General features: G+C 44.0%; 1 protein-coding gene across 1 annotated transcript; it reads right to left on the bottom strand.

Annotated features, from left to right (window-relative positions):
- On the bottom strand, positions 1–23,693 carry LOC144737573 (uncharacterized). The gene is given in 5 exon segments (XM_078620336.1): positions 1–1,597; positions 1,600–2,390; positions 16,781–17,695; positions 23,079–23,164; positions 23,603–23,693. Coding segments are annotated over 3 exon segments (2,403 nt in total). The 5' UTR covers positions 17,686–17,695; positions 23,079–23,164; positions 23,603–23,693; the 3' UTR covers positions 1–890.
- Positions 23,694–25,264: the final 1,571 nt, after the last annotated feature.

Below are 25,264 nucleotides of genomic sequence, written 5' to 3'. Positions count from 1 at the left end.
TCGTGGTCCAGTCGTTTATTACACATGTAACACACTTGACAATAAAGTGACTTTGACTTGACTTTTGACTCAATGCAAATATAAATATAACAGTGGAATACTTGGAAGCTTATTGGCTCTTGCTCCTGATTATTCATCTACCCAACCCACAGGTCCACAAATACTCGCCACTCTTACTCTGCAGGTTGAACCCAGGAATTTGAGTGGTCGAATTCACGTTCTTTTCATTAAAGGCCAATGACAAAGGTGAATCTATTGGAGCTTTATTAAGCTTACACATCTACCGGGTCTCCATTTTAATTTGTATTGTCTAGGACAGGGGTCGGCAACCTACGGCTCCGGAGCCGCATGCGGCTCTTTACGGGCTGCTTCTTGACGATATGTACGTATGTACAGTATGCATTGCGGCTCTTGAAATACTGAATTTTGTACCGAATTGGAAAGAAATGGCTCTTCTTGTTATTTTGGTTGCTGACCCCTGGTCTAGGACAGTGGTCGGGAACCTATGGCTCGCGAGCCATATATGGCTCTTCCAGTGACGGCATATGGCTCCCAGATAATTTTGAGTTGAAAAAATGAAAAAAAAATCAGTTTGGAACTGATTTTAAAATACTTGTGATATTGCTTAATAATACTGTGTCATTTTAAAGTAAACAGAAATTAGTTTTGAAGATAAATTTCACGAGTCACGCCTACATGAATCTCAACCTCACCACGTATGAACCAGACTACAAGGCCATCAGCAAAACCATGCAGCACCAGAAATCGCATTAAAAGTAAGACATTTAATTTATTATACGTTAAAAATACTATATGGCTCTCAATGAAATATATTTAGAAATATTTGGCTTTTATGGCTCTCCCAGGCAAAAAGGTTCCCGACCCCTGGTCTAGTCCACCCACACCTCCACTTCCACAAATTGCTGGGAGTTGCCTCGCTCTGCCTCACAGTCAGAATTCTCCTCCTGCTTCACGTTGCCTCCATCGATGTGAAGGTACGATTTTGGAGTTGAATCTTCATCTTCACAGTTTACCGTCACTTTTTCGCTCTTCACCATCACTTCACATTTCACCTTCACTTCTTCGCTCTTCATCACTTCTTCACATTTCACCTTCGCCTCTTCACATTTCACCTTGATACCTTTAAAAGTGTCCAAGCTGGGATTCACTTCTGGTTTCATGAGGGATGGGCTCATTGCAGCACTTTGACTTTCACAAGCCGATTTCAGACTCCATTTCTTGGGGATCTTCTGATGATTGTGTGTCCTCTGGTGTCTTTTAAGATTTGATGACTGTGCAAACGCCTTCCCACACAGAGTGCAACTGAAGGGTTTCTCTCCCGTGTGTGTTCTCTGGTGTGATACAAGACCAGATGACTGTAAAAACGCCTTCCCGCACAGACTGCACTTGAAGGGTTTTTCTCCTGTGTGTGTTCTCTGGTGTCTATGAAGACCTAATGACCGTGCAAATGCCTTGTCACACACAGTGCACTTGAAGGGTTTTTCTCCCGTGTGTGTTCTCTGGTGTGATACAAGACCAGATGACTGTAAAAACGCCTTCCCGCAGAGACTGCACTTGAAGGGTTTTTCTCCTGTGTTCTCCGGTGTTGTTTAAGAGTAGATGAATCTGAAAATGCCTTCCCACACACACTGCACATGAAGGGTTTATCTCCAGTGTGTGTTCTCTGGTGGTTCCTAAGAACTGATGAATGTGAAAATGCCTTGTCACACACAGTGCACTTGAAGGGGTTCTCTCTCGTGTGAGTTCTCTGGTGTATTTTAAGATGTTGTGAATGTGCAAACGCCTTCCCACACACAGTGCAACTGAAGGGTTTTTCTCCTGTGTGTGTTCTCTGGTGTGATACAAGAGCAGATGACTGTGAAAACGCCTTCCCGCACAGACTGCACTTGAAGGGTTTATCTCCTGTGTGTGTTCTCCGGTGTTTTTTAAGAGCAGATGAATGTGAAAATGCCTTCCCACACATACTGCACTTGAAGAGTTTTTCTCCTGTGTGTGTTCTCTGGTGTCTATGAAGACATGATGACCGTGCAAATGCCTTGTCACACACAGTGCACTTGAAGGGTTTCTCTCCCGTGTGTGTTCTCTGGTGTAATTTAAGATGTTGTGAATTTGCAAACGCCTTCCCACACAGAGTGCAACTGAAGGGTTTCTCTCCCGTGTGTGTTCTCTGATGTAATACAAGAGAAGATGACCGTGAAAACACCTTCGCGCACAGACTGCACTTGAAGGGGTTTTCTCCTGTGTGTGTTCTCCGGTGTGTTTTAAGAGCAGATGAATATGAAAATGCCTTCCCACACACACTGCACTTGAAGGGTTTCTCTCCTGTGTGAGTTCTCTGGTGCTGTATCAGATGTCCAACATGATCCGTGCTGTATGCACACTGGTTGAATTGTTGCCTTTTTGTACCGAGCTGCGCTGAGTGCCATTGCTCCATCAAACCAATTCTGCAGAGGAAGTGTCAGACGAACCGTCAGCTGCAGACAGAAAACAATTATATCCAGACCATCTACGTCAGTATAGAGGCACAAAAGAATGCATATATACACAGTCAAACATGACTTGCATGTCTATACTCATTCATATATTCATGATAAGAGTGAAAAAGATTCCCAAATTCATCACATGGGCACACAATGAGAGGGCAAATGGTCAGCCTGGAAGCCCTAGTATCTTAAAAATGAATGTTAACCTAAAACTCCAAGCACACAATTTCGGTTGTCTGGCTACAAAAGGAATATTTATGAAAGCAAAATGCAGCTAACGTAGCAAAGGGTGTTGAAAATAATACTATTTGTATTATGCAGAAATGCATAAATTAATGTTCAATCACAACTTAAAGGTGTGAAGCCAGGCTCCGATTTCCTTGAATGCTGGGATGAACAGATCTAATTTCAGCTACATATGTGCTGTGTTAATTTCCTGTTTCCATTCTCGTAAAAAGTTCCAAAGGAAAACAAAAATAAACTATTGTTTTGATTTAACCTCTGTGTTCAATCGAGTTAATATACTTTACAGCAAATACAAACTTGACACTGTAACACACACTGGCATGGTAAAAAGGTGGTGGTGTGTTCAGAACCATGCCTGGCCACCTTCATATGCTCCGTAATAATGCTTCCCCACAATAAGTGAAGTTTTCACCAATCAATCACGTTTGATGTCGGCGATAATCAAACTTTAATTGTGATAACACTGTGTAACACAATTTTTGTTCCTGGGTACTAAGTGTTATTTTTTATTGCTTATGCCAAAAAGTCTAGAAAATGGCTTATTCCCCACAAACCTTGCATTTGTGACCAGAATTATACAAGAACTAAAAAAACAAATTCACCTGTTTTCTCATTGAAAAGAGATACATTTCTAAATATCACTGTCCTGGTCACAAAAGCAAAGTTTGTGGGGAATAATGTCAATTTTTTGTACTTAAGAGGCAAAAACAATTAGTAAATAACACATACTACCCAGGAACAAAACACTTTTTTTTGTTACACAGTGGAATAACTGCACCACCGCTCCCCACATAGATAAACTCTTACATACACATATATTTCACATGAATGCCATGTAAGTGTGGATCACTTGTCAGCAGGTCATGGGAATGATCCAGGTGTCAAGGGATGACTGAGATGATTAACAGATGCAACAGCTGTGCTTCCTGCTGTCTTGCTGCATTTCAGGCAACCAGCGTTCCACCCATTCATGTGAGCATTGCTACTCCAACCTCATTGTTGTTGCAGAGCAAATACCTCCAACTGCCCTGTAGCATACATCACGGGCCTCTTCCAGAGGCCGATCTTGACAGCACGTCTGATCAATTCCACATCCTCCAATCTCTTCTCTAGCCAATGCCTGCCCGCATAGCCCGTAACATCTGGACTAACAGAAGATGCTTGAGCATGCTGTCTGTTTATGCGGAATTAATGACCCAACCAATGCAGCCTCACCTGCCAAAGTCTCAGATTATATTCTGTACTGATATTTTAGGGCTCTGTAAGGTTTTAATACAACCTTGTTTGGTTCAATAGAGGGGATCATAGGCAGGCCAGCCTTAATTAAAAGCCAGAACAGACAGTCCTTAAAATAAGTTCATATTTTGCATCCACAGAGAAAGGAGTAATATATGTGGCCAAGAAGACTCACAGCTTTTGTTCATTCATTTATTTCTGAATCCTCTTGTCTTGGTGAGGTTGGTGGTGGCGGCACATTCAGTAGGGCAGTCTAGACCTCCCTTTCCCTGGCGACAGAATCTAGCTCTTCCTGGGGAATTCCCAGGCGTTCCCAAAGCCAGCCAAGCGACGTATTCTCACCAGAATGTCCTGGGCCAGGCCCCTGGGACGTCCCCCAGTGGGACGTGCCTGGTAGAGTTCCTAGGACAGTCTATTGGGGGGACTCCTTACAGATATTATATATTGATATCACTCATGGAACGATGCCTGGTGGCTAGCAGACCCACATAACCGATTTGGGCTCAACCTGGAATGGCTGCGTGGCACCGTCCTGTGCGCCCACCATCCACAGGACGAAGGGTGAGAGGCGGGTGCGATGCCAGTATGGTAGGGAGAGGGATGGTCTCAGACAGACTAGACCTTGGCGATGGACACTCACAGCTTTGTATGGAACAAAAGCCCAGGAAGCTTTCACACAGTGTTACACAGTCGAATGAAAGAATGCTGCTAGACAAATTTCAAGTGAGACTTTGGCTGCCAAACCAGAGCTGGTCGTGAACACATTAACCAGGTATGGGAGCTCCTCCATTACTTGTAGAAATGCCTGATTACTCATGGAGAGTTGAGCAGGTACAGTGTTGTATGACATGAAATTCCCAGGCAGGTGATTTATTTTGGTGTAACATACGCAAGGCCACCTTTCATGATGGAATTATCCAGGCACAGAACGAGATTATCTAACCCCATCTCATTGAGTAGCCATTTCCAGATCATCAGCAGATATAACATGGTTGACCAGGGAACGATCCCTTAACTATAACCAGGCATCGATGCGGGTATCATTTTAACTGTAACGAATGCAATTTATTTATATGGCTATTTTGAGCTTATCAAACTGCATAACTAATGAAGATGCTATGTAATGTAATGCATGGGGACAGATTTAATTTCTGTCACAAGCCAAGTTGAACAGTAAATGGCTCCAACTCCTGGTCACGCAGCTTTAGACGGGCTTGCCCAAAATCATAAAAATCGTCAATGAATGTGAGCAGAGGCAGAGACATAAAAAACAAAGAACCCAAATCCCCAAGCCTCCATATGGTACGATAGACCTTAATTACATAAAAAAAGCAGAGACATTACTCTTAATGTTTGATTACTGAGACCTGAGCTAAGCCGGGTAACTTAGTTATTGCTGGATAAATACTATACTTCCGATGAAGTTTGTGAGTGAGTGGGGAGCAGTAGTGCAACGGTTAGCGTGCTGCGCTATGAACCCAGCGAGCCGATTTCTATTCCCACAGAGCCAAGCCGCAACATTTGGCTGTCGTCTGATGAAGCTGGTTGGAATTACTGTCAAAACGTTGTACTTAGATTGCAAATGTTGTGGCTTGGCTCTCCAACACACTGATATTCTGTACTAGTACACTACACTATACACAACTATACACTACATTATACACTACACTATACACAACTATACACTACACTATACACAACTATATACTACACTACACATTAGTGCTGTACTAGTGACGCACTGGCCACGTTCTGTTTACGTGACAAACCTCTTACTAATTGGCTGTGTCGGGTGGTGGCGGGGTTAACGACACATTGATTTATTTACGCGATCAATCCCAAACAAACCTGTATTATGGCTGTATATTTGGAGTTTGCGTGTCCCTCTCTCTCCGTGGTCGCGTGGATTTTCCTCCGGATCCTGCGGTTTTCCCTGCACATTTAGAGTCAACATCACCACGCGTTTAGAGTATTTGACCGATAAACATTTCCACACGTTGATAAGTCCACTGTGTTGTGGGCAGGTCGCTTCTGAAAACGAGCGGTGTAGCTCAAGTGGGCTATGCCTGGTAAAATAAAATCGTAGAAATATTTCAAGTAAAACAAAGTTTCAAAGTAGTGAGCCAGGTGAAGACAAATTAAACTTAAGCAGATAATTAAAGCAAATGCAATCAGGCGAGGGCAGGAGGCAAATCCCCGCATGGCTAGGCCCTGCGTTGTAATGTTTCAATTGATAATCCTACGACAGGGAGAAGGAGCGAGGCTCTAGCTGGGTTCACAACAACCACCACAACAACCTCCACGATGTAAACTTCTCACCACGGATCTCCGTGCGCGACCGTGCGCGGAGCAGAAGCTTCCTGGTATGTCGTGACGTCATGCGGCAGCAGGTGACATGACGTCACTTGCGGGGTTCGCACAATCCCCTCCCCGAGCGAGCAGCAGTGTAACTGAATAAATAATTTTCGATTTAAAGCTTTCGTGACTGCAGGGATTCATCTTCTTGGTTCTTTCGGTAAAGTCACGTAAAAGGGAAGTAATAAAATAATAAAAATAAAACATAATAAAACAATTCTCACGACGTTTCGGCCACAACGCAAGCAGCCGTCCTCAGGCGAAGAATGAGAACATTATCAAGCTAGGAGCTTATATAGGTGTAGCGAGGAGGAGCGCCTTAACAAAAGAATGTGCATATGAAGAGGAATTTAACATACCAATGGGCAATGAGTAGGAGGTGGGCGGAGGGGTTTCAAAGTCCCATTATGCCCATGCATTATGCAGGATCAACAGCACCACGGGGGGGCGCAAGGAACAGCGTTAATAAAGGAAAGGAATGTTAATGATATGTAGCTGCATTTACCAAACAACCACGTAGAAAACCAAAGTAAAAACTACATAAAAAACTAAAATATAAACTGATACTTACTATACTCTACAATAAGCTGAATTACTAACAACAAATAATAAATTACAATTGTACGTCGTAAGAAGTATATAATATACTTCTATCTAAACTTTATTCTCTTAGCATATACAGTACTATATACTGCCATAGATAAACCCAACATTAAATTATATACTGTATTGCTGTAAACCACCCTATACTTTATACATTTTAATATAACACTATGTATTATTCAACTCACCCTAATGTGTATCGAAATGGTTTATTACGTCCTTCCAATGATTGCTAAGCCTGAATCCATCTTCTCGGTTGTTTTATTATGTTTTATTTTTATTATTTTATTACTTCCCTTCTACGTGACTTTACCGAAAGAACCAAGAAGATGAATAAATAATATTTCGATTTAAAGCTTTCGTGACTGCAGGGATTCATTTTCTTGGTTATTTCGGTAAAGTCACGTAGAAGGGAGATAATAAAATAATAAAAATAAACCATAATAAAATAAAATTCTCACGACGTTTCGGCCACAACAAAAGCAGCCGTCCTCAGGTAAAGAAGAGAGCTGTCGGAAAAACAGCGTCTCAATGAACGCTGCTAAGCTTGGCAGCGTCTTTTCAGCTGGGTGGGAGGAGCAGAGCGCCTTGACAAAGGAGTTACATATAAACAGGGGAATTTAGCATATTGACGCTAAACAACTGCAACTACCCTACTACCATACAATAAACCGACGTGAAAACAACTAAATATAAACTACATCAATATAATCAATGTACTCAATATACTCTCCAATAACCTGAGCTCTGAACATTACGTAACTGGGTATACACTACACCAGGGGTCTGCAACCTTTAAGACATAAAGAGCCACTTGGACCCGTTTCCGAAGGAAAAAATAAACTGGGAGCCGCAAAACCATTGCAACATTTAAAACAAATATAACACTGCATATATTGTTTCTTACCTTATTGCTATATACAGGATCGTGCAGTCAGCTGTTAATCTGAATAAAAAAAGGACTTTTTCACTTAACAATGTAAAATATATTTTTGCAAATTAATAGCTAAATTACCTGGTTAATGGGATTTTTGCTCCTGAACCTCAGTGCACAGTGTCTGCACATCAGGGCTGTAAGACGTCACCTTCATTTTCACACAGGCTTGCAAGCTGTCATCTGTGAGGCGTGATCGATGTTTGTTTTTAATATAGTTCATGTTGGAGAAGACCTGCTCACATACATATGTGGAGCCGAAGATCGACAGGACTCCAAATGCATACTTTTTCATGTTTATATAAGTGTTGGGGATGGCATTCCATGTTTCGAATACAAGTTTGTCCTGTTTGGGAAGGTTTTCAATATCACTCCATTTATGATTCTGAGCCAGAATGGCCTTCTGACGGGCAACATCCTCAAGAGTAGCGGTCAAGCATTTGAACTTGGACACCCATATATCTTTGTCGGCTATATCGGCCAGTTCCATCTCAAGATCAGGTTGACTTACACCTGCAAATGCAGTCATTCAATAGGGATGGATCGATCGCCAGGGGAGTGACAGGGAAGGATAATGTCGTTTTTTCCTCTCTGAACTCACAGAATCGTTTCCCAAACGAACTTTGCATTGTGGTGATTGCAGACTTGAAATATTCCAAATTTATCGTATCATGACTTTGTTTGAACTCTCTCAAAGAGGGAAAGTGAGACAGTGTACCTCTCTGTAAATCTTTGACAAACACTGTCAACTTGCGCTCGAATTCCAAAACCTCCTCCAGCATGTGCAGGGCTGTGCCTCCTTTCCCCTGAAGGGTTGTATTTAGCGTGTTTAGATGTGCTGTCATGTCTACCATAAAATGTAATTTTTCCAGCCACTCTGGCTGTTCCAGCTCAGCAAAGGTGAGCTCTTTGCTGCCCAGGAAGGTTTTTACTTCTTCCAAACATGTGACAAAGCGTTTTAGCACCTCGCCTCTGGACAGCCACCGGACCTTGTTGTGGAGCAGGAGGTCAGAATATATGCTTTCCACCTCATCCAATAGCAAACGGAACTGGCGGTGGTTTAAACCCTTTGCCATTATCTTATTAACAATCTGAATGACCACATCCATCACTTTTGTGCATTCCGGGGGAAATGTTTGAGCACACAATGCCTCTTGGTGCAGGATGCAATGAAATGACAGCAGCGTTCTACCCAGCGCCTTCTGCAGTAGAGCCACAAAGCCCTTCTGTGCTCCTCTCATGCTCGGTGCCCCATCAGTAGCCACTGAGACCAGGTGGTTGGTGTTTATTTTTTTAGCACTTAAAAAGTCCAGGACAGCCTTACAGATATCCTCACCCCTTGTTTGGTCTTTTAGTGGTATCAGCTCAATCAGTTCTTCCTGTGGCCCAAAAGAGTTCACATATCGGCAGAACAGCGCTATTTGTTCAATATCACCTTTATCTTTGGACTCATCACAGGCGATGGAGTACGCCACAGCTGAATTAATGTCTTGAATTTGCTGTTTGCTAATGTTTTCTGCCATTTTTAGGGTTCTGTCTTTGACAGCCTTCGCAAAGAGAGGCATGTCTTTGATTTTCTGCACAATTTCATTCTTGTTTTTGAAGTCCATGTATAGATGTTCCGAAATATTAATGAATGCTTCTTTTATATACTCTCCATCTGTGAAGGACTTCCCGTGCTTGACTATTTCCTGAGCGGCCACAAAACTAGCATATGTTGTGGAATTTTCAGTCTTCACCCACTTCTTGAAATTATTTTTGCTCATATTAACCTTCCTCATAAGTTCTGCAATGGCTTTTCGTCTCTCATCTCCATCTGGATATTTTTCAGCAAAGGCTGTGTGTTTATTCTGGAAATGTCTTGCAATATTCGACTTTTTGTTGTTTGCAAATTTCACACCACATATTAAGCATACTGGTAAACCAGTCTCGTCAGTAGAGAATGCGAATGATTCTGTCCATGTATCATTAAACACTCTGTTTTCTTCAGAAATTTTTCTCTTCTTGCCTTTATCCATGGCTGGCCTACCGGGGGGTCGAAAACAGCAACGTAATTAGAAATCACAGGGCCCCATAGCAAAATTTGCTATGCCCACCCCCCCCTCAAGCACCAGCCACCCCCTCCCCTTCCTTTCCCTGCAACCTACTCCAACCAAAAAAAAGAATGCAATTGAACAGCACATTACACAGCCAATAACAATGCCCCCAATGTGCCATAAAAAAACGAATTACTGCCCCAAAGTGCCAGAGAAAATGACCAATGCCCCCAAATGACCAATGCCCCAAAATGCCATAGAAAATTAATCAGGGCCCCAGTGTACCATAAATCATAATCAGTGCCTGATGTAAATAATAATTAATAATGAGGGCTCAATGTCATCCTCGTCATTATAAAAATAACTTTTTTGTCACTCTTTTATTTTTTGGTTTGACCCCTCAGAATTACTTCTCATAGAAATAAACGTTAAATTAACAAGTTACCTTTTTTTGTGTGCGTGTGTTCTTCACTCCCGCGCAGGGCTGGCTCCGGCTCCGTCACTCCTTCCCCTCGCACGCAGGCGGCCTGACGTCACCAGGCACTGTACTAGCGGCGAGGCGGAGCTGAGGAGCGGAGCTGATGGAGGCAGCCATGTTTTGCGTTACTTAGCAACGGCAACGTTATTGCCTGTCACCGGGCGGGCAGTGTGGAGCGGAGCGGCGACCTGTCAGCAGCGGCAACGCCAGAGCAGGTGTCACAGTGCGCCTCCTCCCCTCGCTAGCATCCGCCCCGGAGCCGCGGTCAAGGTTCAAAAGAGCCGCATGCGGCTCCGGAGCCGCAGGTTGCCGACCCCTGCACTATACTATATAATGACTACCAAAACTCCTTTGTCAAGCACTCTGCTCCTCCCACCCAGCTTAAAAGACGCTACCAAGCTTAAAAGCGTTCATTGAGACGCTGTTTTTCCGACAGCTCTCTTCTTCACCTGAGGACGGCTGCTTGTGTTGTGGCCGAAACGTCGAGAATTGAATTTTTTTATTTCCCTTCTACGTGACTTTACCGAAAGAACCAAGAATATGAATACATTATGATGTGCCGGGCTCATTAACACTTAGTGACGAATGGCGGTTGTTGTTTTTGAGCCTTCTTATCCCGGAGCTTGTTGAAAGATCTTAAAGTTTTGTGGAATCCCACCCCGTAGTGGCGGTTAAATTTCGATTTAAAGCTTTCGTGACTGCAGGGATTCATCTTCTTGGTTCTTTCTTCCTACGCATTTCACAAGTAGTACTAATCGCATATCTGCATTTCCCATAAATATGCTAAATTCCTCTTGACCGAGAAGATAGATTTTGGCTCGGCAATCATTGGAAGGACGTAATTAAACCATTTCGGATCTTAACTGATTGTGTTCACGTTTACGGTGACTTTCAGACCGCGTTCCACTCACTGGCATTGACTATATATCTTGTATTCTCCGCAGGGAATGGATTCTTTGCTCCGCTGCAAGTCTCCTCCAACCACTCTCCCATTGACATATTTCATTGCTTCCTCTTATTATCTTTCACACGACGGTCAATGGCAGTGTATAATAATAAATAGTATAAAATTGTAATGCTTGATACAATGTACAAAGTAATATATAGTATCGTAATTGTATAGTGAATATACAGCAGTGTGATATACATTAGGGTGGGTAGAATAATACAGTGTAATATTACAATGTATAGTCGAAGGTATAGGGTGGTGTATAGCAATACAGTATATAATTTAATGTTGGGTTTGTCTATGGCAGTATATAGTACGGTGTTGACTCGTGTGATGTAAGAGAATAAAGTTTAGATGGAAGCATATAATATTTTTTGCGACATAGAATTGTAATGTATTACTTACTGTTAGTAACTCAGCTTATTGTAGAGTATATTTAGTATATTGATACTATGTAGTTTATACTTTAGTTGTTTACGTGGTGGTTTAGTTACTGCAGCTACATACTATTAACACTCCTTCCCTTTATTAATGCTACCCCTAAACTGCTAATCCTGCATAATGCACGGGCATAATGACTTTAAACCCCTCGCTAAACCTCCTCCGCATTTCACAAGTAGTACTAATCGCATATCTGCATTTCCCATAAATATGCTAAATTGCTCTTGATATGCAAATTATTTAGTCAAGGCGCTCTTCGCCCCTCCATTCCAGCTTAAATAGTCGCTCCAAGCCTGGGGCTTGTCATTCAGACTCTGTCTCCTCGACACACCTGTTCTCCATCTGAGGACGGCTGCTTTTGTTGTGGCCGAAACGTCGTGAGAATTATTTTATTATGTTTTATTTTTATTATTTAAATTCTACGTGACTTTATCGAAAGAACCAAGAAGATTATCCTGAAATTACACAACGAAGATAACACATCAATTATCACCCGCTAATGACAGACTCATGCCCACATGCAGGCTAGAGCAGGGTCACCTTATGCCACACAGAGGCAGCTGCCACTTGGGGGTGCTCTTCGAGTGTTTGTGATGATATGACACAAAACTGAGTTGCTGAGGCAATTAAGCAAGAACCACATAAATGCAAATATGAATGTAACAGTGCGATGAATGCTTTTGTGCCTTTTCCCTAAATTCATGTAGTGTCGTGTAGAATCACTCAGTCGAACAAGTTGTTCCAAGTCACCTGCTTACACTTTATTACTCTCTCTCGTACCAGTTATAGGCACTCCTATCTGTCTATACGGTCACTTTGTAAACCAACTTCCCCTATCTACTTTACACCTCGCTGACCTGCCTGCAGCAGCTCTTCCTCTCAGCAGCTCCACACTCACAGCTCCGCACACAGACAGCAGCTCGCACAGCTTGCACACAGTCGTGCTCACACAGAGCTTGAACACAGCAGAGCTCACACAGAAGCTTCGCTCAGAGCTTGCACACACAGCTACTCTCCCTATGCGCCGCTGCCCTCGCCTACGTTCCCTTAGACCCACTCACTCGTCCGATCCGGGCGGGGGGGATCAACCATCACCCGCCCGTCGATTCATGAGGGTTGAGGCAGTCCCTAGCATGAGCGGCAGCGGCGAGATGTCTTCACCTTGGTCCCAGAACCCGAATCCCGCTCCGTCCTCACACACCCCCTTATATCCTCCTCCCAATTATCCAGCTCCTCCCTTGTGTCTCTTTAGGGACCGACAGGCTGGCACCTGTCAGGCCATCAATCACTCCTTATCGCACGTCTCCAAGGCGACACCTCCGGTGCCAGCGTATAACCCCGGACCAACCCAGTCTGCAACCGAATCTCCCGTTAAAGAGGTAGCGGCTTGCAAATGCAACCTTACTTTGCACACGCACACCAGCCTGTTCTCGGTTGCCCTCGGGCAGCAGTGCGCACCACGTATTTTACCACACTACATCCCCCCCCCCCACGAACAAAAACGCAGCCATCCTGGCTGTAATATACATCCCTTGTGCGCACGCAACGTGACAACCCATAAACACAACTCTATAGTGACCAGTGACCAACCCCAAACTACAAGACAATCATAAGCAGTGACCATGAAAATAAACAAGAACAAGGGAATGGGGAATTAACGAAAAACAATGCGTCGCGAATGGGTATGTGCAGCAGGCCCATCCCCGCAGGTCGAGACGGGTCTGCTTGAGTGTGATGAGTGTCCGATGAGGGAGTCCGCAAGGCTCCGTCCGTGGTCTTTAGATCCTCCAGCCCTGCAGGCAGTACAGAACATTCCTCCTCACGGCCTGTTACTTTAGGCTTGCCGGTTGGCGTACCAGACACATCAGACACCGGCCGGCAGGGATGTGGGGATGAATCGACCGGACCGGACAGAACGTAAGTTTTTAACCGTAAAGGATGCACAAACCAGCACCGCCGGCCCAAACGGATACACACACACTGTGACCGCCAAACCTCAATGACCTCGACCGGCCCATGACAGGGACGGTACAGTTTCGGGGACGTGCCCACAGGCACCTGGAGGCAATGTCGCCAAGCCTTGTCCCCCACTTGCCACGGTATTCCGGGCCCTTCATGACCCTTCAGCCGCTCGTCACAGGTCTGTCTGCGGGCCGAGTTGACCCAAGCGGCTTCACGGCCCAACCGTAGCTGCTCCAGTGTTTTCAATATGGGGTCAAGCACTGCTGAACCTTTCCGCAGGGGGCTCAGTCCCAACTCAACTTGCACAAGGGGTGCGGGTTCCCTCCCATACATCAAATAAAATGGTGAGAAACCTGTCGAGGCATGCGGAGCAAGTCTGTATGCAGCAAGGACCCCTGGGAAGTGCAGATCCCAATCCGCCTGTCCGCCAGTCACTTGCTGGCATAGCGGTGAGGGTTCTATGCAACCGCTCAACCATCCCGTCACTCTGCAGATGATACGGTGATGTGCGTATTTTTCGCCTGCCCAAAGACTCACACATCCTGGAGCAATTTGGAGGAGAAATTCCTACCCTGATCCGTGAACAGTTGCTCCGGGGCCCCCTTATCCAGGACATAGCCATTCACAAAGGCGTCGGCTATAGACGCAGTTGACTGGTCAACCAAGGGCCAGGCCATAGGCCAACGAGTCAAATATTCGACCCCCACGAGAGACCGGGAAGGGACCCAAATTGTCCAGGGCCACAAATTCATTCAGCCGTGACACAACAATGGACTGTGACGGAATCTGCGGTCGCGTGGCAGGAGATTTCCAACGCGCACAATCGACACAACCTAGAGATTAGATCAGGAGGATATCACTCTACATCCCGGGCCTGTAAAAGTCCTTTTTCAACGTCGCCAATGTTTTATGCACACCCAAATGCATTAACTTTTCGTTTACGGCCTTGGAAAATTAACCCCTAAGTGTCAGCGCTGGTGACCAGCGGACAAGCTGCGAGCGATATCGGGCACCGCCAAAGGCAATCATCGTGCAGACTCAACAATCATCCAGCAGTGGAGAAGCTTGGAGCTGCTATCAAGAGAGAGCGCCGTGTGTATGACACGCCCACACACACACACACGACTCACCGCCCAGGAGGCAAGCGAACAGAGGTATTCTTGGTACAAGGAAAGCCCCACCTCGGCGCCGGCTTCACTCAAAGAGTTGAGCACGAAGACAATACACCCACACACACAACACACATATCGGGAACTAATAAGATTGCTCCAAAAGTGATCTTTGTTTCGAAAAAGGCCATCCTAAGGTGGTGCATTAACTATTAGCTGATCGTGGAAAACATTGTCTGGTCCATTGAGCTGCTTGAATAAGGTCGTATAGAAGTATTTTAGTCATTCGGTTCGTTAATTGCATAGCTTTAGCAATACATTAATTGACGTTAAACATTTATAAGCGTCGATGTTATGAATCTACACACTCACAGGAATACTATTGTGTTGAGATTTATTTCTTTTGATCACGGAATCTTGCCCGCGGATTCAAGCCCATTAGCCAATTGATAAGCATTTATTAGGCAAACAGGCACACTGACACACATTATTGTTCCAGGGCATTTCGATCAATTGCATAATCTTACCAATTAATTCATTGAAAACTACTTTGGCCTTGGGCACATGTTTCTTTACTACTGTTCATATGAATATTGTAACAGATTCTTAAGGACTTTTTCCTATCGGCGTGTATGGTCGCTTTACTCTGAGCAATTAGCCGATTGTTCTGTTATCCAGTTAATAAACGTAACCATTGAGGGTTACTTGTATGGATCAATGAGTAGAACATTTCCAGGAGTACTGGGTTGACAATTCCTAGCGTAAGAGTTAGCATATTACAGTGTTTTGTTTTTAGATATTAAAGTTGCTTAACGCAGATGAGTCTGAGTGTCCCTTCCCAAGTTCATGCGTAATAATCATAATTATAAGAACTGTATCCTGCGGTGAGATCTGAATTTTGAGACCTGACATAAACACACTAAAACATAATCGGTAATCGTTCAAGCGAGAAAGACTGTATTATATTCTTTAGGTCTTTCGGTAAAGTCACGTTGATAGGTTGAAAGAAAATAACAAAAACCTACCTACGTGACTTTACCGAAAGGTCCAAAGAATATGAATCCAGCTTTAAGTCAATGTATTAGCACGATTGGTAATACACCCTGAGACAACAAAGCAGAGCCTAATTCGCATAATTACATACACTTGCATAACTTCATACAATTACACCTTCATATTATTATCACGATTGGTAATACCCCGAGATATAGCATAAATACATAATTAGCATCATTTCAAAACATTGCGCATTTTCAGTTATCATTTAATTTTCATTCTTTTTCAAGACCTAATATATACAACACTTGGGAGCTTATTGGCTCTTGCTCATGGTTAATCATCTACCCAACCCACAGATCCACAAATACTGGTCGCTCTTACTCTGCAGGTTAAACCCAGGAATTGAGTGTTCGACTTCACGTTCTTTTCATTAAAGGCCTGTGACAGAGGTGAATCTATTGGAGCTTCATTGTCCCAAGCTTACACATCTACCGGGTCTCCATTTGACTTTGTATTGTCTAAGAAGTCCACCCACACCTCTACTTCCACAAACTGCTGGGAGTTGCCTCCCTCTACCTCACAGTCAGAAATCTCCTCCTGCTTCACGTTGCCACCCTCGATGTGAAGGTCCAATTTCGGAGTTGAATCTTCATCTTCACAGTTTACCATTGCTTCGCTCTTCACCATCACTTCACATTTCATCGTCATTTCTTCGCTCTTGATCACTACTTCACATTTCACCTTCGCCTCTTCACATTTCACCTTGATACCTTCAAAAGTGTCCAAGCTGGGCTTTAGTTCTGGTTTCATGAGGGATGGGCTGATTGCAGCACTTTGACTTTCACAAGCCGATTTCGGACTCCACTCCTTGGGGATCTGATGATTGTGTGTCCTCTGGTGTGTTTCAAGAATTGATGACTGAGCAAACGCCTTCCCGCAGAGAGTGCACGTGAAAAGCATCTCTCCCGTGTGTGTTCTCTGGTGGCAATTAAGACCTGATGGCCATGCAAATGCCTTCTCACAGACAGTGCACTTGAAAGATTTCTCTTTTGTGTGTGTTCTCTGGAGTTGTTTAAGATGTGATAACACTGTAAACGCCTTCCCGCACAGACTGCACTTGAAGGGTTTCTCTCCCGTGTGTGTTCTCTGGTGTGTTTTAAGATTTGATAAACCTGCAAACGCTTTCCCGCACAAAGTGCACCTGAAGGGTTTCTCTCCCGTGTGTGTTCTCTGGTGTAGTTTAAGATGCGATGACTCAGCAAACGCCTTCCCGCACAAAGTGCACTTGAAGGGTTTCTCTCCCGTGTGTGTTCTCTGGTGGCAATTAAGACCTAATGACCATGCAAATGACTTCTCACAGACAGTGCACTTGAAAGGTTTCTCTTTTGTGTGTGTTATCTGGTGTTGTTGAAGATGTGATGACACTGCAAACGCCTTCCCGCACAGACTGCACTTGAAGGGTTTCTCTCCCGTGTGTGTTCTCCGGTGTCTTTTAAGAGCAGATGAATCTGAAAATGCCTTCCCACACACACTGCACTTGAAGGGTTTCTCTCCCGTGTGTGTTCTCTGGTGTAGTTTAAGATGTGATGACGCGGCAAACGCCTTCCCGCACAGAGTGCACCTGAAGGGTTTCTCTCCCGTGTGTGTTCTCTGGTGGCTCCGAAGAACTGATGGCCATGCAAATGACTTTTCACACAAAGTGCACTTTAAGGGTTTCTCTCCTGTGTGAATTCTCTGGTGCTGTGTCAAATCTCCAGGACGATCCGTGCTGTATGCACACTGGTCGCATTGTTGCCTTTTTGTACCAAGCTGCGCTGAGTGCCTTTGCTCCATCAGACCAATTCTGCAGAGGAAGTGTCAGAGGAAGCGTCAGCTGCAGACAGAAAAAAGAGAATATCCACACCATCTACGTAAGTATCGAGGCACATATGACTTACACGTCTATACTTATTAATATTCCCAAATTCATCACACGGACTGTTATGACAAACAATGAGGGCAAATAGTCATAAATATGCCTCGAAGCCCTATGTTAACCCAAAACTCAAAGCATACAATTTCGGTTGTCTGACTAGAAAATGAATATTTATGAAAGCTAAATTCAGCTAACAAAGCAAAGGGTGTTGAAAATAATACTGTTTGTATTATGCATAAATTAATGTTCAAACGAAACTTAGAGGTGTGAAGCCAGGCTCAGATTTCCCTGAATGCTGGGATTAAAAGATCTAACTTCAGCTGCATATGTGTCGTGTTCATTTCCTGTTTCCATTCTAATAAAAACTTTCCAGAGGAAAACAAAAATAAACTATTGTTTTGATTTAACCTCCGTGTTCAATAGAGTTAATCTACTTTACTGCAAATACAAACTTGACACTGTTACACACTGGCATGGTAAAAAGGGGGTGGTGTGTCCAGAACCATGCCTGGCCACCTTCATCTGCTCAATATGAATGCTTCTCTCACTTCACCAAGTAATTAATTGAAGATCAATCAACATAGCCGAGACCCACAAGAAGTTAAGTTTTCACTTATCAATCACGTTTGTTGTTGGAGATAATCAAACTCAAATTATTGAATTCATAATACAGTAATAATACTATGTAACACAATTTTTGTTCCTGTGTACAAAGTGTTATTTTTTAATTGCTTATGCCTAAAAAGTATACAAAATCGCTATTATTCCCCACAATCTTTGCTTTTGTGACCAGGACTTTATGTGAACGAAAAGACACAAATTAGTCTGTTTTCTAAATGAAAATAGGTAAATTTCAAAATATCACTGTCCTGATCAAAAAAGCTAAGTTTGTGGGGAATAATCTGTACTTTTGAGGAATAGGCAATGAGGAAATAACACTACCCAGGAACAAAAATGTTTTTTTGTTACACAGTGTAATAACTGCGCCACCGCTCCCCACAGATAAACTCTTACAGATCTAGTGACATCGCGGGATGTCACTGTGTCGTGCTGGCCCTCGAGGGGCACGGCGTGCGGTGTAACGACATCGCGGATACCACTATGGTGGGTGTCGTACCAGCCCTAGAGCGCTGATTGATAGCGCAGGATGGCACCACGCTTGGCATGCAGTGCTGGCCCTACAGGATAGGGTGTGGGAGTGACGGCCGTAGGAATGAGGTTACTAAAGGCCATGGCACTCTGGTTGACCCGAGAGGACACGTGACCAGTTAAGTCTACGAAGGGGCCCCAAGTGGGGGCTAGGGGTGGTCACGTGGTCGGGGTCCAGATCCTGCTCGAGGATTCTGGAAAGTGGTCATGGCCAAGGGAGGGAGCCAGCCATACCGCGGAAAATATAAGCCGGGTCCCCCAGAGGAACCGGCGTTGTTGTTCAACCTTAAGAAACCTTCGTCTACATCTACGGTCTACGTTCCACTGAGTCTCCAACAAGTGGAACTGGACCCGAAACAAACAACCAAAAGCCCCAAGCCTCTTTATGATACTATAGGCATTAATTATATAAAAATGCAGAAATCGAGTTTCCGCTAAAAATCCGTACTCCTCTTCTGTACTCGATCGACAGAAAATAAATTACCTTCTTGGAAATTGCTGAGCGAAAGCTAAAAGTGCGATATTCAATACTTAAGCCTTTCCAAAGTAATGGTGTTAGGTAAAAAACAATCTTGCTGTGGTTTTCACACCTGATGATGCTTGCTTGTGTTGCAATCGAAACGTCGTGAGAATTTTATAGTTTTTTATTATTATTTTATCATTTCCCTTCTACGTGACTTTACCGAAAGAACCAAGAATAAGAATATAAAATTCACATCACAATCGAAACAAGTACTGTAGTGCATTCCAAATCAACTCAAAACTAAACAATTGAAATAAACATTCAGAAACCGTAAAAAAAAAAATTGAAGACGAAAAATAGTATGAAGCTAATTAAATAAAGCAGACTTTGCGCATGTACATTTTTCGTGAACCAAATTGTGCCAACACCATTAAACCTACACAGCGTAAACATTCAATGAGTACTCACAGGTGAGTTAGTGTGTTTGTCACACTATTTTCAGCTTACCTGCTCAACTTCAAAACCTCAGACACCTGCACACTCCAACCCCCCACCATTCCTCACCCCCCCTCCATTTCTATCACCATGGGTTAGCCACACACGCAAACACATTATGACATTTCATATACTACAATTCCAAGCACTCATCATAACATAAGTGTCTGCACTGCAATATTTGCTGTCATATTTACCATGTTATCCGTCCCTATTATCAAACCTGCGTTTTTGCTGCCAAATTAATCCACATAGAGCTCCTTACTGTCCTCTCTGCACATGCATGGCTCACTTCTAACACACACTGCAATATTTATTTTAAAAAGACATGTACGATTCTAAAATGTCTACATCTATGTGCCAGGACTACCGACCTCCTCCTACACAATATAGACGCTATACAACAGCTACGACTAAATAAATCAAGTCTAGATCGCCTGGTAAGGAATAAAAAGCACGCACACACACATTCAACTTATTTTGTGTATACGCACCACCACACACATACTATTCATACCCACTTCAAGCACTACAAACAATTACTCCCTCCAACAACTTACATCCTCATACTTTATTCCGTTGCAGCTATGTCTTCATATTCTTATAACGGTTCCACATTCAACTATAATTTAATAAACAATCTCACCACAGCATTTACTCACACACTCACTATTTATGCTTTTTTCTGCTTACTAACTTTTACCTCCACCTATAATGTTCCTTGCGGAAAACGTGCGCTTCTCTTCACCAAAGCGGATTACAATAATTGATGCTATTTGTGCAAGTGCTGCGATGGCTGCACCTATTGAGGACACTCCTGAACACCAAACAAGACGGCATGCTGCCAGTGCTGCTATGCCTGCACCTACAGTAAATGCATCTCATCAAAAGCAATAAGCTCCACAGAAAGTAACACAGCACAATTGGCTGTTGCCACAGCTAATAAACTCCAGTCCGCCAACAAGCACGTCAGCTTGCAAACAGTACTACAATGGCTGCAACCAGGTGCCTACCCTGCAGCCAAAAGGATAAGTATTTTTTTCCATAAATTTCTCACTTCATTTACACCGATCCATTAGTTGCTATTGGTTCCATGTCTACTTCTTGCAGCTACTGCCATACAATGACATTGAAAGGAGACCCTCCAAGGCTATTCTGCAACAGTACCATGGTTCAGCTTCCTACAATTAATGACCATACCGAGCCTATTCATGTATTGATACCTGAAAAGCCATTTCCAAAACAACAATTTAAGATTTAACTCATGGTTCCAAATGATCATGTTTTGGCACCGACCAACTCATCGTAACATCTGGCTACATGCCCACATTTAAGTGCAGGGCCAGGTACATAATCGCATTGGCAGTCTGCTGCCACTACCTAATAACCTACCTATATTACCAGAGATCTACTTGCATATCTGACAATACCAGACAGGCTCACCAGCATTGCAAAAATGTCATAAACACCAAGATGCCAGTCCTATTGCTGTTGCAAGACATGCTCCATAAGGAAAACTCTTACATTCAGTTTCAAGTGTGCCATGGAAAAAATGACTTCAGAGTTACAATGTTGTCATTCATGCAGACTAAATTCCACATGGTCAACATGAGTGCCGCTTAAATGCACTCACATCTGAAGTCGCTGTCATTCTGACTGCTGAACATGGCACTCGAGGCATCGTCTTGCAACTGAGGAACAATACCTTACACAGAAATGAAACACACCGATCCTATGATGCTCTGCAATATCTACTGATTTTCTGGCAAGGTGATGATGGCTACAATTTTTCCGACTTCGCCAAACTGACCTAGCAACAGGCTTGCCAACACAAAAGAAGATTTCCGCTATGGACTGCTTTGCCTTCAGGATCATGGTGCGAACGGCAACTTCAATCTGTTCTTGAGATGCAAAGAGCTCTTCCACAAATTTTCTGTCGACATGTATACCAAAATGGAAGCTTCATTTGATGAAACCCACCAGATGGCAAAACATCCAACATTGTCTATCATGAAGCTCTCCAAGGGTCACTGATTTAGAAGTTGTCCTCATTATGAAACAAACAAGCCCTGATATTGTATAACACAACCAAAAAACCGAGACAATATACACACATTTACAGACTTCATTGGCAAAATTCAATAATTGTAATAAAGTCAGAATGGCAAGACATTACCCTTAATGTTTGATTACTGAGACCTGAGCTAAGCCGGGTAACTTAGTCATTACTGGAAAAATAATATACTTCCGATGAAGTTTTTGCGTGAGTGGGGAGCGGTAGTGCAACAGTTAGCGTGCTGCGCTATGAACCCAGTGAGCCAATTTATATTCCCACAGAGCCAAGCCACAACATTTGGCTGTCGCCTGATGAAGTTTGTTGAAATTACAGAAGAATCTCGGAGATGGAACACACCAGAACTCGAACAAATCGATGTTAGAACGATATTTCCGACCATTTTTTGCCCCGGAAACCGAACGAAATTCGGAGGTCGAACGGGCAATCGCGACTTGAAAGAACCTGTACGGCTGAGACGCGTATGGCGAGCATGCATGACGCTTGCCCAGACAAACGTTTTACCGTGCGAGAGGCTCAGTTAACGCGTAGCTCTCACCCAGTGCAGACCGGCAAAACATCGTTCCTTAACTTTTTAGTTAATTTCCTTTATTTTAGTGTTTTTTGGTGTTTATCCAAACATTATGTCTCCTAAGAAGGTTAGTGGTAGTGAAGTTCAATGTTCATTTATTTCATTTATTGTTTGTTTTTTTGTATGATTTTATTCATGTAATTACTGTAAACTTCGTGTAAAAATGCTGTATGAGAGATGTATTGTGTCTGGAACCAATTCATGTCCTTAACATTAACTCTTATGGGGGAAATTAATTCGGTGTTCCAACAAATCGGTGTTCGAATGGCCTTCTGTAACGAATTAAGTTCGATCCCCGGCGTACCACTGTACTGTCAAAACGTCGTACTCAGATTGTAAATGTTGTGCCTTGGCTCTCCAACATACCGATATGCTGTACTAGTACACTACACTACACACTACCATACACTACACTATACACTACACTACACACTAGTGCTGTACTAGTGACACATGGTCCACGTTCTGTTTACGTGACAACCCTTGCTAATTGGCTGTGTCGGGTGGTGGCGGGGTTAACGACACATTTATTTATTTACACGATTTCACACAAACAAACCTGTATTATGGCTGTATATTTGGAGTTTGCGTGTCCCTCTCTCTCCGTGGTCGCGTGGATTTTCCTCCGGATCCTGCGGTTTTCCCCTGCACATTTAGAGTCAACATCACCACACGTTTATAGTATTTGACCGATAAACATTTCCACGCGTTGATAATCCCACTGTGTTGTGGGCAGGTCGCTTCTGAAAAAGAGCGGTGTAGCTCAAGTGGGCTATGCCTGGTAAAATAAAAAACCGTAGAAATATTAAAAGTAAAACAAAGTTTCAAAGTAGTGAGCCAGGTGAAGACAAATTCAACTTAAGCAGAGGATTAAAGCAAATGAAATCAGGCGAGGGCAGTAGGCAAGGCCCCGCATGGCTAGGCCCCGCGTTGTAATGTTCCAACCTGGACATCGATTTCATACTCGCTGCTACTCAATTGATATCCCTACGAGGGAGAAGGAGCGAGGCTCAACCTGGGTTCACAACAAGAACAACAACCACCACAACAACAACCACAACAACGACGATGTCAACTTCTCACCTCGGATCTCAGCGAGCATGAGCGGAGCGGCAGCTTCCTGGTATGTCGTGACGTCATGCGACAGCAGGTGACATGACGTCACTTGCGGGGTTCACACCATCCCCCGCCCCGTACGAGCAACAGGGTCACTGAATAAATTATGATAATGTACCGGGCTCATTAACACTTAGTGGCGAATGGCGGTTGTTGTTCTTGTTACTGTGTGTGTACAGGCTGTTTGTATACTGTGTGTGGGTGGTCCGAATCAGTCGGGCAGCATTGTCATTTAATCGGCTGCGCTATGCTGTGTGGAAGCTACCTGGTCTGTCGCTCCGCATGAAGCTTCGGTTCTTCTCGGCCACAGTAATGCCCTCCATTCTGTAGGCATGTGAAACGTGGACCCCTCTAAATGGAACATCTGCGCCGGTTAAAAACATTCAGGCTGTCATGCCTACACTCAGATTGAGGGAAGCCAAGTGGTAGCACATTCTCTATTTATTGCAGAGGTTCAAGGTTCACATCCGACAGGCACGCCTGGCTACTCCAGTAACATTAAACCAAATATGCACCGTCTGCTTAACAGTGGATGTAAAGCATACTATTGTCATTCAAAACGCATCGGTCATTTCATGTTGGTGTCCTGGTCAATATTTGGATTATTCCAAACAATATCCAAAAATTACAGAATGGAGATTACACATCAATCATCACCCCCTACTTACAGACTCATGCCCACATGCAGGCTCGTGCAGGGTCACCTGATGCCACACAGAGGCAGATGCCACTTGGGGGTGCTCTTCGAGTGTTTGTGATGAGATAAGAAACAAAACTGAGTGTTGAGGCAATTAAGCAAGCACCATATGAATGCAAATATGAATATAAGAGTGGAATCAATGCTTACGTGCCTTTTCCCAAAATTAATGTAGTGTCGTGCCGAATCACTCAGTCGGACACGTTGTTCCAAGCCACCTGCTTACACTATATTACTCTCTCTCGTACCAGTTATAGGCACTCCTATCTCTGTCTAGACGGCCACTTTGTTAACCAATTGCCCCTATAGCTGACCTGCCTGCGGCAGCTCTTCCTCTCAGTAGCTCCGCACTCACAGCTCCGCACACAGACAGCAGCTCACACAGCTTGCACACAGTCGTTCTCACACAGAGCTTGAACACAGCAGAGCTCACACAGAGGCATCGCTCACACAGAAGCTTCGTTCAAAGCTTGCACACAGCTACTCTCCCTCTGTGCTGCTACCCTCGCCTACGTTCCCTCAGACCCACTCACTAGTCCGATCCGGGCGGGGGGATCAACCATCACCCGCCCATCGACTCGCGAGGGTTGAGGTTGTCCCTAGCTTGAGCGGCAGCAGCGAGATGTCTTCACCTTGGCCCCAGAACCCGAACTCCCGCTCCGCCCTCACAGACCCCCTTATTTCCTCCTCCCAATTATCCAGCTCCTCTCTTGTGTCTCTTTCGGGCCCGACAGGCTGGCACCTGTCAGGCCATCAATCACTCCTTATCGCACGTCTCCAAGGTAACACCTCCAGTGCCAACGTATGACCCCAGACCGACCCCGTCTGCAACCGAATCTCCCGATAAAGAGGTGGCGGCTTGCAAATGCAACCTTACATTGCACACGCGCACCTGACTGCCCTCGGCTGCCCTCGGGCAGCAGTGCGCACCG

This window comes from Lampetra planeri, chromosome 71 (genome assembly GCF_965212315.1).
Source record: "Lampetra planeri chromosome 71, kcLamPlan1.2.h2, whole genome shotgun sequence".
Taxonomy (NCBI): domain Eukaryota; kingdom Metazoa; phylum Chordata; class Hyperoartia; order Petromyzontiformes; family Petromyzontidae; genus Lampetra; species Lampetra planeri.
The sequence above is the reverse complement of the archived record's forward strand: the minus strand, read 5'-3'. Positions and strand labels throughout refer to the sequence as shown.